The sequence below is a fragment of the Nelumbo lutea genome, chromosome 1 (genome assembly GCF_056320005.1).
Source record: "Nelumbo lutea isolate HS-2025 chromosome 1, American lotus-T2T, whole genome shotgun sequence".
Classification (NCBI taxonomy): Eukaryota; Viridiplantae; Streptophyta; class Magnoliopsida; order Proteales; family Nelumbonaceae; genus Nelumbo; species Nelumbo lutea.
In genome coordinates this window covers 93,101,771-93,116,296 of record NC_142684.1, presented here as the reverse complement: position 1 = coordinate 93,116,296, position 14,526 = coordinate 93,101,771, and the positions used below count along the sequence as shown (strand labels likewise).

General features: G+C 44.5%; 1 protein-coding gene across 2 annotated transcripts; it reads left to right on the top strand.

The window, feature by feature from the left end:
* Positions 1–563: 563 nt before the first annotated feature.
* Positions 564–2,837, top strand: LOC148876164 (uncharacterized). Of its 2 annotated transcripts, none has more exons than XM_088965534.1 (4): positions 564–1,017; positions 1,270–1,456; positions 1,554–2,059; positions 2,144–2,837. In XM_088965534.1, the coding sequence occupies exons 3-4, from the start codon at positions 1,625–1,627 to the stop codon at positions 2,720–2,722; spliced, it is 1,014 nt and encodes a 337-aa protein (XP_088821660.1). In that variant the 5' UTR covers positions 564–1,017; positions 1,270–1,456; positions 1,554–1,624; the 3' UTR covers positions 2,723–2,837. The 2 variants fall into 2 exon arrangements, with proteins under 2 accessions (XP_088821660.1, XP_088821661.1); XM_088965535.1 differs by having other exon boundaries at positions 622–1,017; positions 1,645–2,059.
* The last annotated feature ends 11,689 nt before the right edge of the window (positions 2,838–14,526 follow it).

The window sequence follows — 14,526 nt, the reverse complement described above, 5'->3', positions numbered from 1 at the left end:
CTGTGTTTCTTAGTTATTCGTCATCTTCAAGCACCATCCTCTTGGAAGAGAAATTGACGAGAATACAATTTTGTGTGAAATCCAATTATGCCTCTACTTGAGGCAGAAGCACTACCGAGCAATTCAAGATATATCAATCTAATCTGCCTTCTGCACAAGTTTACAAGGGTGATCGACCGGATGAACCTCGATTAATAACTCACCCATCAAAATGGCAAAAGTGATATGACAGGGAAAAAAATACAAAAAGACTTCGAAATCCCAGACGTAAAACATTAAACAGGGTAACTCTTGAGAGATCTTCGTATCCAGCATTTTGATAAAATGATTGGGTGAGGCAGGCATTAATTAAATATGATTACATTCAAACATCCCCAAAACTTGCAACAAGAAGTCATTCATGCTTTCCAAAATTAAGTTTGTAGGAAGATGTGGTCTCCCCTAGAATCTTACTATAGTTCGTTTTACATCAATAACTTGTGCATATTAATTGTAATCCCAGAAAAAAAGTATATTCCTTTTATTAGATGAAAAACAAGTGTCAATATTTTTTCATGAGAAACAATTGTCACTGCTCTATCCCGTTTTTCTCTGACCACTTCTCTCTATGGAAAGACCAGTGAGAGAGTTGATATTTTTTATTCAATCTCTCTCCCATGAGTTGCGAAACAAGCCCAGAACCCAAAACCGCTCCCCCCTCCTCTGCTCTGTTCCAGCATGTGTGTTTTATCGAGGCCGGGGTTTTAGGTTGGGTTCTGTTTTTTGGTTTGGGTTTATCAGACGACGGAGGAGGAGGGGTCTTCTTATTATCACTGTTCTGGTCGCTGTTGTTATATAGTTTTAGGTTGGGTTCTATTTTTTGGTTTGGGTTTATCAGACGACGGAGGAGGAGGGGTTCTATTTAGTTTTACGTTACACAATTATACGAGTCGGGAGGCGGCGAAATCGTCAAAATCAATCAGTTTGGCGAAATTAATACTTGGCTTGTCAAAGAAAGAGAAAGGAAAAGATCTGAAGGTAGCTTTTTTTTGTTGAAATCTTGTTTTTTGTTTGCTACGAGTATGTGTTTTTTAGGTACTACTTTACCCGCCTCGTATATCTATTGCTGGTTTTATTTTTGGTGATTTTGAAAGGTCGGAGTGGTCGGTAGGTAAGTACTAGTGGTTCTTTCTTTGCATTTTTTTCCTGTCTGTGATTGTTTATTTTTTATGTCGTGAGTTAGATATAGTTCTCTTCAATGCCATGAGTTTAGATTTTTTTTTTGGACAGGGTTAGATCTCTTTTCCATACGCCTGAAACGTCACAAACTTACAGAGACTTCATAGCTTCAGATTTGGCTCATTTACGGAGAATGTCGCAAATCAATCTAAGACTGCAAGGATGCAAAATCGGAGAGGCCGAGGAAGGGATGGCGGGTTCGGAATGGAGAATACGCTAAGCTCTGCGATCGATGAGCGTAAGCAATTTTATTTCATCTCTATTTTTCTGTATTCGTTTATGATGATGCACGATTCTGTCGGTGACCTTGCCCTCTGACGGAGCTCTTTTCGTAGGTTTCACGGAGGCAGAGAAGACAGGCGGTGTCAACTTGCTCTTTTCGTAAGTGTCAAGCTCTTTTTTACTAATGTCGATTTCTTTTCATAGGTGTCTGGAGGCAGAGAAGACACGCAGTATCAACTTGCTCGACGGGATGAAGAGAAGAAAGCGGGTTACTAAGCGGGCTCACGTCGAATCTCCTCCGGATGTAGAGCTCGAAGTCCCAAGCTATCCTCCAGTCATCAACCTGGAATCTCCTAGAGAGCCCGAGGTGGCCGGGCCTATCCCGGAGGTCGCGGTGGAGCCCGAGGTCGCAAAAGCTCGGGAGGTCGATACTACGAAAGCTTCTCATACACAGACAATACTCTCCAGTTCGGGGAGCCAAGAGGGGGCTGGTAGTGTGTTGTTGTCGAGCTGTGCTCTCCGTAAGAGCAAGAAGGTCGTCTATCCTGCGGAGGTTTCGGCATGGGCTGACCTTCCTCTGGGTCACATCGGCGCACGTGCTGCCTCTCATGCCATGGTGGTAAGTCGAAGTGGTCTCCCTTGTCTTTTTTCTTATGCTATATTATTCTCTTCTCGTCGGGCTGACTTGTTTCTCACTTGGCAGGTGAACTCCTCCATCCACGCCCTAATTCTTCAATCAGTGAGGAGTCTGAAGTGGGCACAGGCTGCCGAAGAGGCTTCCCATGCAGCGCATGTCAAGCTGAAGGCAGCTCGGGAGCGGATCCATCGTCTTGAGGGCGACACTTCAGCTCAGAAGAATGAGTTGGAAAGGCTCCGGAGAGAGAACGACGCCTTGAAGCTCGTTGTAAAGCACCTCGCGACCTCAAAAGGGGTCTTGGAGCATGAGGTGGAATACCTCAAGGCCGATATCAAGGAGAAGTCCGAGATCTTCTTCCAGGCCCTCGAGGACGCTAAAGTGAAAGCCGTCAACAATTACATCACGTCGGAGCGCTTTGACAACCTGATGGTGGGCTCGTATCGGAGGGGTTTCAAACTGAGCCAGTGGATGATAAGGCATGCATACCCCGAACTCGACACTCGTACCATAACCACTTCGCATATCACTCCGAAGATGGCTCTCGTAGCTGACAACAACCCAGACTCTGAAGATGAAGCAGACGCCCCGAGTGCCGCTAAAGTTCCTACTTATGTTTTGGGCGAGGGAGGTGTGCATCCGAAGTGATATGTGCCAAGCCTGTGAGCTCGAAGTGATATGCACCAAGCCTGCGAGCTTGTTTTTTTTTTTTTTGAATAGATTGTAAATGAAACATTGGTAATGAAATACCATTTTTGTCTAAGTGTTGTGCAATCATTCTTTCCTTTTGCCGAAGTGACTATATTGTCGAACTGTTAGAATTAGGTCCCCAAAGCGAGGGGGTTTCTCGAGGCAAGTTAACATAGTAAGGCTATATGCCCGATCTGTTCTCCGCCTAGGTCAGTTTATCGGTTTGTCTTCAATAGGCCTGGCTCGGATTGGGCTACGCACCTCGGCTTTCATACCCGTTTTTCCTGCTCTTTCGGCGCTAACACTTGGTTTGCGTTGCAGAGGTGCCAAGGTCATCATCAGCTCGGCGCTTTGACTCTTTGGCTAGGACACTTTCCTAGGTTTTGCCCATGCCGAAGAGGCAACTGGGTCTTATGGTGCCAAGGTCCTTGTTAGCTCGACATTCTGGCCCTTAGACTCTGGGAGCGGCTCATAGTCCACTTAGTTCGGTAATTTACAGGTAATACCGCCTTAAGTTGACGATGTTTCATGCCCAGGGTATTTGTCTACCCTCTAGGGTTTCGAGCTTGTACGCTCCTCCGAGTATTCTCTTTACTCGGTAGGGTCCTTCCCAGTTCGGTCCGAGTTTTCCAACGTCGGGCTCAGGTACCATGACCTTGTGGAGAACCAGGTTGCTGATGCGGAAGTTTCGCTTCTTGACTCTGGCATTGTAGTACCAAGCTACCCTTTGCTGGTACACTGCGGTCCTGATGTAGGCGAGGTCCCTCACCTCGTCGAGTAGGTCGAGGTTGGTACGTAGCTCGTCGTCATTGGTCTTGTCGCCGTACGCTTCCAGTCATAATGAGGGGATTTTGATTTTGGCTGGAATGACTACCTCTATGTCGTAGGTGAGGTTGAAGGGAGTTTCTCCAGTGGCGGTCTTCTCTGTAGTTCGGTAGGCCCATAGGACCCTGGGTAGCTCGTCCGCCCATAGTCCTTTAGCTCGGTCTAGCCTGGCCTTCAGCCCACGGAGGATAGCTCTGTTCGTGACTTCTGCCTGACCGTTTGCTTGCGGGTGTGCGACCGACGTGAAGTTCTGCCGAATTCCCATGTCTTGGCACCATTCCTGGAATTTGATATCCTCGAACTGTTTGTCATTGTCAGAAATCAGTATCCGAGGTAACCCGTAGCGGCACACTATGTTCTTCCAAAAGAAGTTATGGACATTTCGAGCTGTGATTGTCGCAAGAGGTTCAGCTTCTACCCACTTCGTGAAGTAATCTACTGCCACTACTAGGAACTTCCTCCCACCTATTGCTAGCGGGAATGGCTCGAGTAGGTCGATGTCTAATTACGCAAAGGGCCATGGACTAGTGAGATACTTGAGGTCAGCAGCAGGCTGATGGTGGATATTGGTATGCTTCTGGCACTTATCGCATTTTCTGACTAACTCAACGGCGTCTGCTTTCATTGTTGGCCAATAGTACCCTTGTCGTAGTGCTTTTTGAGCGAGGGCCCTGCCCCCCAGGTGTCCGCCGCACATGCCTTCATGAATGTCGTGAAGTACAAGCTCGGCTTCGAGAGATCACAAGCAGCGTAGGTAGGGGAGCGTGTAGGATTTTCGGTACAACCGTCCGTCTATTATGACATATTTGGCTGCCTGGCGCTTTACCCTCCTGGCGGCATTGTGATCTACGAGGAGGGTCCCATGTAGCAGGAAGCTCGTGAGTGGATCAGTCCAACTCGGCTATGCTTGGACGACAGGAGCTACCTTCTCTACCCCTCCGAGAATGGTAAGTCTTCTATGTACATGATCCTCATGGTGTTATCACTAGTGCTGACTAACCGAGACAAGGCATCGACCTCGGCATTCTCCGACCTCGGGATTTGCCTGATGAAGTTTGACCGGAAGTCAAGTAAAGTCTCCTTTACTTTAGCTAAGTATGCGATCATAGTCAGTTCGCGGGCTTCGTATTCGCATGTAACCTGATTGACCACAAGCTGGGAATCACTACAAATGACGATGTGTTTTGCTCCTACCTCTTGGGCCAAGGCTAGCCCGGCTATCAACGCCTCGTACTCCACCTCATTGTTGGATGCCGCGAACTCGAAGCATAGTGCATACTCCAGTTTTGTGCCACTCGGACCGTGAAGAACTATTCCGGCTCCGTCGCCTTGCTGATTTGAGGAGCCATCTACGTGAAGGATCCAAGGCTCTTCATCCCAGTTCACGTTTGGCCTAACCAGGAGAGATACCGAACTGGGTACGACCTTACGGTGCTTGGATTCAACCGGCCTGGGAGCATTGAGCTCACCTGGACTGGGGGCTTCGTGCTCAACCGGGCTAGGGACTTCAAAGCTGAATGTGTATTCCGCAACAAAATCCGCCAAAGCTTGGGCCTTGATAGCAGTTTGCGGCTTGTACTAGAGATCGTACTCACTGAGCTCGATGGCCCACTTCGTCAATCGACCAAAGACCTCAGGCCTGAGTAACACTTGCCTCAGGGGTTTGTCGGTGAGGACGATAATGGTATGGGCTTGGATGTATGGGCGGAGCTTGCGGATTGCAATGACCAATGCGTAGGTTAGTTTTTCTATCTCCGAGTATCTCGTATCTGCTCCCTGCAACACTTTACTAACATAGTAGATGGGTCGTTGGACCCGATCTACTACCTTTATTAGTACCGAGCTGACCACTTCGTCACTTGTTGAGAGATACAGCTCTAGGACATCGCCCTCTTTGGGCTGGGTCAAAACTAGGATACCGGCGAGGTACCTTTTGAGCTCGTCAAACGCAAGCTGGCAACATGGGTACCATTCAAACCCTTTGCTTTTCATTGCCTTAAAGAAAGGCAGGCAGGGGTCTGCTGATTTGGACATAAAATGACTCAGAGTGACTATTCTGTCGTTCAACCTCTGAATCTCTTTTACTTTTTGGTGTGGTCTCATATCTAAGATGACCTTTATTTTGTCCGGGTTGGCCTCAATACCGCGTCGGTTGATGATGTACCCTAGGAATTTACCCGAGGTGACACCAAAGACGCACTTGTTTGGGTTTAGTTTCATGCTAAATTGGCACAAAATTTGAAAGACATAATGCAAATCTTGTATTAACTCATGTGAAAATTGGGTTTTGACGACCATGTCGTCTACATAACATTCTACTTTACTACCAATTAAGGGTTTAAACAGCTTATTCACAAGCCTTTGAAAGGTTGCCCCAGCGTTTTTCAGTCCAAAGGGCATAACTTTGTAGTAGTACAGGCTGAACTTGGTTATGAAGGCGGTCTTTTCCACGCCGGCCGAGTCCATCCTGATTTGTTGTAGCCCGAGTAGGCATCCAATAAGCTTAGCAACTCGTGCCCCTAGGTCGCGTCTACTAGGCGGTCGATCCTGGGGAGGGGGAAGCAATCTTTTGGGCAAGCTCGGTTCAGGTCAGTGTAGTCGATGCACATGCACCACTTGCCATTGGCCTTTTTCACCAGAACGGGGTTGGCCACCCAGCTCGGGTAATGAACTTCCCTTATGAAGTCTGCTGCGAGGAGCTTTTCGACCTCCTCGTCGACTGCCCTCCATCGTTCTGGGGCTAGGTTGCTTTTCTTCTGTCTAATGGGTCTAACTACAGGGTCAGTATTGAGTTTGTGAGTTATGAGGTTAGGGTCTATGCTGGGCATTTCTACTACGGACCAAGCGAAAATATCTAAGTTACTGAGTAAGAAGCATACCAGTTCGGATCGCAAGGGCTCCTCCAGGGAAGCGCCGACTTGAAGTGTTCAGGTTGGGTCCTCTACCGAGACAAGGATGGGAACAATCTCCTCCATGGGCGTAGCTCGCTCCTTGTTCTGTTCAACGGGTCGCTCCAGCTCGAGGTCGTTGGCCACCTTGGCTTTTCCCTTGAGGGTGGCGATGTAGCATTTGCGGGACTCAAGCTGGTCACCTTGCACTACCCCAATGCCGAAGCTCGTGAGGAACTTCATGGCTAAATGGTAGGTGGAGACCACAGCCCTTAAAGCGTGGGTGATCGGCCGACCTACTATGGCATTGTATGAGGAGGGGGTCGCAACCACCAAGAAGTCATGTTCGAGCCTCACCGTGCTAGGCCACGTGCCGACTTCCACAGGTACTGTAACCTTTCCCAGGGGCCTTACTTCTTCTCCGCTGAAGCCGGCCAGTGGGGTGTTCACGGGTTTCAAGTCACTCTCTTGGATGTGGAGTTTATCAAAAGCCGCTTTGAAAAGGATGTCTGTCGAACTGCCTGAATCAACGAGGATGCGCCGGACTTTGAAATCATTAAGCTTTACCTTTATGACGAGCACGTCATTGTGGGGGTAGTGAACTCCACGCGCGTCATCCTCAGTGAAGAGTATGAGGTCTTCTATCTTTGGCCGTTTTGGGGGATTTTGTTCTTCTCTGGCGGCCTCACGGGTTGATGCCTGAGCTGCTGCCGAAGTGCAACCCGCTACAATCGATCCTCCAACGATCATATGGATCATTCCCCGAACTGGCCTTTCCTTCGGGGGCTGCTTCTGTGACTGCTTTGCTGGCCGGTTGCTGGACTCAGGAGCATCCCTATTGTGCTCCCCCTACCGATCTGTCTTATTGTTATTATTATTACCATTATGCTGTACAAAGTTCCTTAGGTATCCGTGATGAATGAGTTCCTCTATTTCATCACGGAGATTCTTACAGTGCTCGGTACTATGACCGTGGTCTCTATGAAAGCTGCAATATAAATTTTTGTTCCTTTCATTCAGGTTCCCTTTCAGACGGAGTGGCCACGTTACGTACGGGGTGTCCTTGATCATCATCAGGATCTCAGCTCGCTTCGCGTTCAAGGGTGTGTAGTCTGCCCGATCTGCCGCGGGAGCTTGGAATGGCTAACTTGGCTTCATCCCCCAAGCTAAGTCTTTCTTCCTTTTGTCATCTTGGTTGGAAGGTTCGCTTTCCCTCTTCCTTTTTTCAAACCCGCCCTCAGTTCTTTGATTGATTTCCTTCTCCGTTCTTATGAACCTATCCACGAGCTTGAGGAATTCCACTATGGTCGCGGGCTGGTTGACCACCATATGCCATTTGAATTTCTTGTGCATCGCACTCTTAGCCGTTGCGAGCTGTACTACGGGGTCTAGGCGCGGTATCTGTAAGCATGCATCATTGAATCGCTTGATATAGCCCCGGATGGACTCCCCTTCCTTCTAGACTATACCGAGGAGGCTCTCCTCAGTTCGGGGGCACCGCTTGCTGGTGACGAAGTGCGCGGTGAAGACTTGTATGAACTGGGTCCAGCTCCTTATCGACCCGGGGGCCTGGTTCCTATACTAGGTGTGGGCCACTCCCCGGAAGGTGGTAGTGAAGGCCACACACATGCAGGACTCGTTGGCCCTTGCCAGGTGCATCTGGGACTGAAAAGCATCTACATGATCACTTGGGTCAAAGGAACCATCATATTTGTTTAGCGGGGGGAGTTTGAAATCTTTGGGCATGGGAACAATGAGGAGTTCTGATGACAAGGGGGAAGGGACTGAGAGAAAAGGAGTAACCTTTACCTTGTTCGAGCTCGCTTCCTCTTTACCTCTGAACTCGGGTAGGATGCGGGTGGTAGTTCGATGAGCTCGTCAGCGCCTCTGCAGCTGCTTGGAAGGTCCGGTGTTGGCGATGCTTGCTTCAGTGTTGCCGAGCTCAACGAGCCCGGACTACTGGTGGTAGTCCGCGACTAAGGCGCCGAGCTGGTTTTCCGTGAGCGGGAGCCCGAACTGCGAAGCAGGGGTAGTTGGTCTTTCCCTTCTGCCAGGGGATGAGGTTTGGCTTCTGGAGTGGTTCTGAGCTTGGGAAGCTTCTCCCCGGTGAAGGCACCCGCCCTGAGGAGAGGGTTTGACCTGCTTGTCAGCAGGGTGCTGTGGTGGGAGCTGTGGCTGGCTCTGAGGCAATTGGGGGAACTGTTGTTGGTAGTGGTACTAAGAGACGTGATGTAGCACCTGCTGCTGGTAGAATTGGTGTTGCTGAAGCTGCTGCATTTGGGCTTGCATGGCCCGCATGTATTGCATCAAATCATCGAGTTGGTTCTAGCTGGTCGCCAGGGGGACAATGGTTGGTTTAGCGAAGGTTGTCTCAACAGATGGGGGAAGGGGAACATTCACAGGTGCCACTGTTCATGGCACATTCAGGCTAGGGATTCCGTCCACCGAGAGGGGGATAGTGAACTGTCCGATGCAGACAGTGGGGGGCTGAGGGTGTTCCCCAACGGCATTCAGGTCGGCATTACGTCTATCACGGCTAGAGGAAGCCATGAATGCTAAGTTTTTCTTTCTTTAGAAAAGAGCTAGAGGTTGGGGGAGGCTTTTTGAAGCATTCCCACAGACGGCGCCAAATGATGATGCACGATCCGGTCGGTCCTACCTTCTGGTGACCTTGCCTCTGACGGAGCAGGTGTAACCCGGTGGGAATGCTCCAATGCTCAAGTTAGTACTTTTGAGAAGGCTAGGAGGATGAGAGATTTTGAGACCAAAAGGCGCAAGTATCACTTACCTTTACTCCGGAGGAAGAGGGCATTTTATAACCACCCTAGGGCACTCACTCCCAGGCCTCTGCCAAAGTAGGTGTAACCGCCTCTGTGGGGGACAGGCATAACCGCCACTGTCTTCTCTGTTAGGGCCATCTCTACAACAACTGAAATGGCGGTAGCAGGTGGCCGTTGGAATGCGATTGTCATTTATCAAATCCCTGACAGTCAGGCGCGTTGCCTCAGAGTACGGACTTCTATCAAGTACGGTTATTTGGTTTTGAAGATTTGATGAATTTCTATGTGCTGATTAAGTGGATTCTTCCGCTGTTTTGGGATTATGTTTAAGCTGACTACAATTGTTTGAAGTGAAAATTCGAATTCCTTTTGAGCTCTGTTCGTGAAGGGACGCCTTTACTTTTTTTTACCGGAGATGGATGGAAGTTCTTTTGGGTTTGAATGTTCGGATTTGCGTTAATTAGTGGCCGTAGTTGGTTTTAGTCCCTTCCGAGTGCATTACTTTTTGCTAGAAAATTTGCTTTTTTGGGGTTTATGTTTGTAAAATGGAGCCTTTTTCCCTCCATCTTCAAGTTCTGACCTCCTTAGTAAATTGCTTTTGTACTCTGTCACATTCTGTAGGTGTATTTTAGAAGGTACCTGTTATTGGTCCGAAAGTGTTGTGCTTAGTTCTATTGTGATTTGTGAATTATGTTTTGTTCTCCATTGCCACCATTTTTTTCTTATGTTTCCATGCATTATTTGTTCTGGCACTCAAGTTTAACTGATATTTATATAACTTCTACTATTATCTGGGATGGTCATGGACACTACATAAATCGCTCTTCTAATTTTTTTTCCCATTGACCTGGCCTTTGCATTTTCGCTTCATCATTTGCAGGGTTTGCCTTGAGGCTCAGAATTTTGGTGTTTGATTTGTTTGTAGGGTTAAAATGACTCTGTCTTTCATTATGGAGAAAACGCAAACATTACTTGACCATTCCTTCTTTTAAACTTTCTGACCTGCAATAAGCAGTAGGCTTACCCTTTAAGCCTATTAATTTACTACTTCCTCACCCCAACTATCAAAGTTTATTCTTTATGTAATCTTTCCGCACAAAAGAGGCAAATAGTCCTGCCTAATGTAATTCATAATTAAACTCGGGATCAGTTTATGCCCTGCATCCTTTGATTCAGTGTTTCGGTTGCATAAGGATTTATGTTGGGAGAGGGTTTGTATGAATTGGATCCGATTGATTTCAGTTTGGATTAGGATCTTAATTACTGCTGGTGGTGTTGTTAGTAATTTTAATGATGGTGGTAGATATTAGGGTGCGATTAAAGTCAAAATTCCCTATCCAGATCCAGTAATTGATTGTATTCTGCCCTTGTTGGTTGCAGAATCCGTTCCAGTTCTAGGTGCTTTCTAGTGATTATTGTAAGGTTTCTTCACCACCGATTCATCAAGACGATCAGGAGAGGGGTAGCACTATTTCCAAGGAAAAATACCAGCTCAGTTGGTGAACTATTCTCTCTCAACTCTCTCTCCCTCTCAACTACTTACTTTTTTTTTTCTCACTTATTTAGGTTTTTGTTTCAGATTTGGTTCGTCGTCATTTTTCTAAGGTTTATTTTCCATTGATAACGGCAAGAGAATGTGATTTGTATCAGGTTTTATAGTTTAGAATTTATAGAATAGCTAAGTGTTTTTTTTTTTTTTTGAGTAAATGATACTCTAGGGTTTGGTTGGTGGCCATGGACGCCTCTTGATTTTACCTTCTTCCTTGACTTAAGTTGTTTTATAGATTTCTTGTGATTTGGGTTCTTCATTCTTCTTTTTATTTATTTTGTTTAACATCTATCTTGATTTTTAGTTTTCTTAGATAGAGGTACACATTTTTTTCCGTTTTCTTTTTTCTACTTAATTTTGTTGAGACAACACTTTTGTATAATTAATTAGTTCCTTGTGAGATTGTTCTAGGGTTTATTGAAATTGAAATCCTGATGTAGATTGTATAGATGGTTGATTATAATCATATTATGAATATATGTTATTCTAGAGATTAAATAAATCACAAAATTATTTTTATTCACCTCTGGTATATAAGTAATTATGCAATAAATGTAAGATCATACAATCAGGTTTAACTTTAAGTTAATTAACCCACAAAGGTCTTTAATGTGAAAATTAAAAAAAAAAATTGCCATATTGGCATCCTCCCAAGGTGTGAAGGATGTGTCTCAATTAGTTAATTAACCCACAACCTTTCTCTACTGCACAAGGTTTTAAAAACCGACCCAGAAATGGAACCGTTCTAGCTATTGGTTTTCAGGTTAGCAGTTCAACCGTTCGGGTCGAACGGTTTGGACAGTTTGCATATTAGAGTAAATGTTTATATGAGATTTGCCCTAATATGCAAACCTCATGTAAGAAAGAAGAGATGTCGGCTGAGAAAAGCCAAGTTCGGCTGAGAAAGAAAAAAATAAAGAAGGAAAGAGAGGAGGGAAAAAGGAAGAGGAGGAAGAGGATTCGATGCTCACCGACAACGATAATGGCGACGGCAATGGTGAGGCAGCAGCAACAGATGCAGATCTGAGATCTGAATTCTCGGATCTTAGATCTGAGATCTGAGTTCTCAGATCTTAGATATCATATCTGAGTTCTCGAATCTCAGATTGCAGATATGAGTTTGTGTCTCAGACTGGATCTCAGATCTAGGAATGGCAACAGGGCGGGGTGGGGACAAGGTTATCCCCATCCCCATCTCCGCAGGGATCCCCATTCCCCATGATTTTTTATAATATTAATCATTTTGTTTTTATTTTTTATTTTATTTAAAAAAATATAAATAAAATAATTAAAATTTGCAATCCTATTATAAAAGGTTCAAATGTATTCAACCATATTTTTAAATATATTAATATATAGATGTTTGTGTACATACATACATATATAACGTATGCATACATATATAACATATATAACATATATATTAGTGGGGATCCCACGGGGCGGGGATCGGGGTCCCCGTGGAACGGGGAGTGCTCTCCCCGTCCCCGCTAACGGGGATGAAAATTTCCTCATCCCCATCCCCGCCCCATTCGGGGTGGATCCCCACGGGGATCGAGGAAATGGAGAAAATTGTCATCCCTACTCAGATCTGAGTTCTCTCTACATCTTTATATTGTGAACTGCTGGTCGGGTCAAACGAGTAGATGGTTTGACTGCTGAGTCAGCGGTTCTGACAAAGTCAACGGTTTTTTACCCAAGAACGGGTTAGGGGTGAAACGGAACTGATTGCTTGGACGGTTTCCAGGCTGAATGGTCCGACCGTCTGGGTCAACGACGATTCAAAAACATTGCTACTGCAAGTTTCATCTGTCCCAACAAAATCTTTTCAAACCAAACTACACGCAAAAAGATTGAGACCCACCTCAACTTATCCTACCAGACTACTATTCAACTAACTGCCTCATTGAAATGTGGTAGGTCTGATAAGGCTACTGAACTATGGACATCTGAAGGAGCTCCATAGAACTATTAAGCTATATGAGCAAGCTATAGTTTCAGCTGACCCTACTGTTACCTCTTTAGGAAGCTAATAGGTTAGTGATCTTCATGTTTTGGGAATATGTCTCTGCCTCAGCTGTCATTTGACATCTTGGTTCTTGGTTATGTTTTACCCAAAAAAGTGCATCAATGAAATTATCCAAAAATTTTTGCAGCAGTTCTATCATCATATAGTCTTTTTCTTTCTTTTTTCTTGTTGGTAAGCATAACCTCATCTGTAATTACAAAACGCAAAATCATTATGATTTATTCCTTTCTTGCCTTTCACACACACTTTAACTTATAATTGGATCAGTACATGAAAGCGTGTACAATATATTAGTATTGTGGCCAGTCTATTTATCTGGTAATTTAATCGAATTGATCCTTCAGAAAATAAGCTAAGAAATTTCCATTTTGTTCCTTAAATAAGAAGTAAGGTTTGGATTAACCATCTTTATATTATGTATGCTTATGGGTGCCTGGTAAAAATTTTGTTAGAGGCAATAAAAGTTTTGTATTGATTTTATTAAAAGAACTCCTCTTTATATATAACTATTTTTTCTTTATTCTATATTGTTTCTATTACGAAGAATCAAGAAATGGGACTGTCAATGTAATTGCTATCAATTCAGTGGAGGAGACACAACATTGAGAGAATTGAGGAAGATCTTAGCTTCAGCATGTGCAAAAAAACTTGTGGAGATAAAATCTGAATCTTTTGTCTATATTATGAGTTACTTTTATCACTATGATTAAAAGGATTGTCTTAGATAATCTGCCAATATGCAGAGGAAGTTGTAGCATTACCGCAGATAAAAGAAATTAATACTAAACTGTCCTTAAAACATGTAGAAAACATAGAACTAATGTTCTCTCACAATGATAATTCATCTCTATTATTTATCAAAAAAAAAAATGATAATTCATCTCTATATTGGGATTCTGGATTGTTCATATTCGGAGGCTTCAAGGCATTGCAATTAAACATTTTATTTTCATTGATAAAGAAATGAACATTTTATTTTCAAAATTATTAAGAAGACAACTATATATTTTAACAAATTTTCTCAGAAAGTCATTAGGAGTTTACGACCTTGAACAGAGTATGCCAAGCCATAAAATCTTTTATCTTAATATTCAAACGAATAGCCATGTCTACCGATGGCAATTGGCCAATAAGGTTTGCCAAATTATTATATTTTTTTATATGTATTGCCAAATTATCTTCATTCTTACGGGTTGTATTTGCTTGCATTGATAACTCTAATGCGTGGCTCATATTTGGTTATCTGCTTGGGCTTGGTTCATGCTTCTATTGATATCTCTAATGAAGTATAGATAACCGATGGATATATACATCATTGAACAACTTGTATGCCTTGGTGATTAATTTCGCATCTTATATTTCAGAATTTACTATCTTGATTTTGAAACTATTATACAGATAATGAAAGGGAACATTTGGGTAGTTCCAAACAATAAGGATTTTGGACGAAGCATGAGACTTATCCTTGAGATTCAACTCCAACCATCTATAGGAGGAGTCATCTTTGAACCAGGTGGATCATCAGTGCACCTACCTTCAGAATTCAGAGGCCTTCAAGTTATATTTGCTGATTATGATGACATCAATAGGGCTGTGACATGAAAGCTCCTTGAGAAGCTCAGTTGTCAATTTACTATTGTTTCCTCTGGGTTTGAATGCCTTAGTGCTCTTGGGCCCTCTGGAACTTCATT

Bases quoted from the DNA above. Each gene is read 5' to 3' on its own strand.
- LOC148876164 (XM_088965534.1), top strand. From the start codon at position 1,625: ATGTCGATTTCTTTTCATAGGTGTCTGGAGGCAGAGAAGACACGCAGT. The intron at 2,060-2,143 runs GTAAGTCGAAGT...CTCACTTGGCAG, and splicing joins CTGCCTCTCATGCCATGGTG to GTGAACTCCTCCATCCACGC.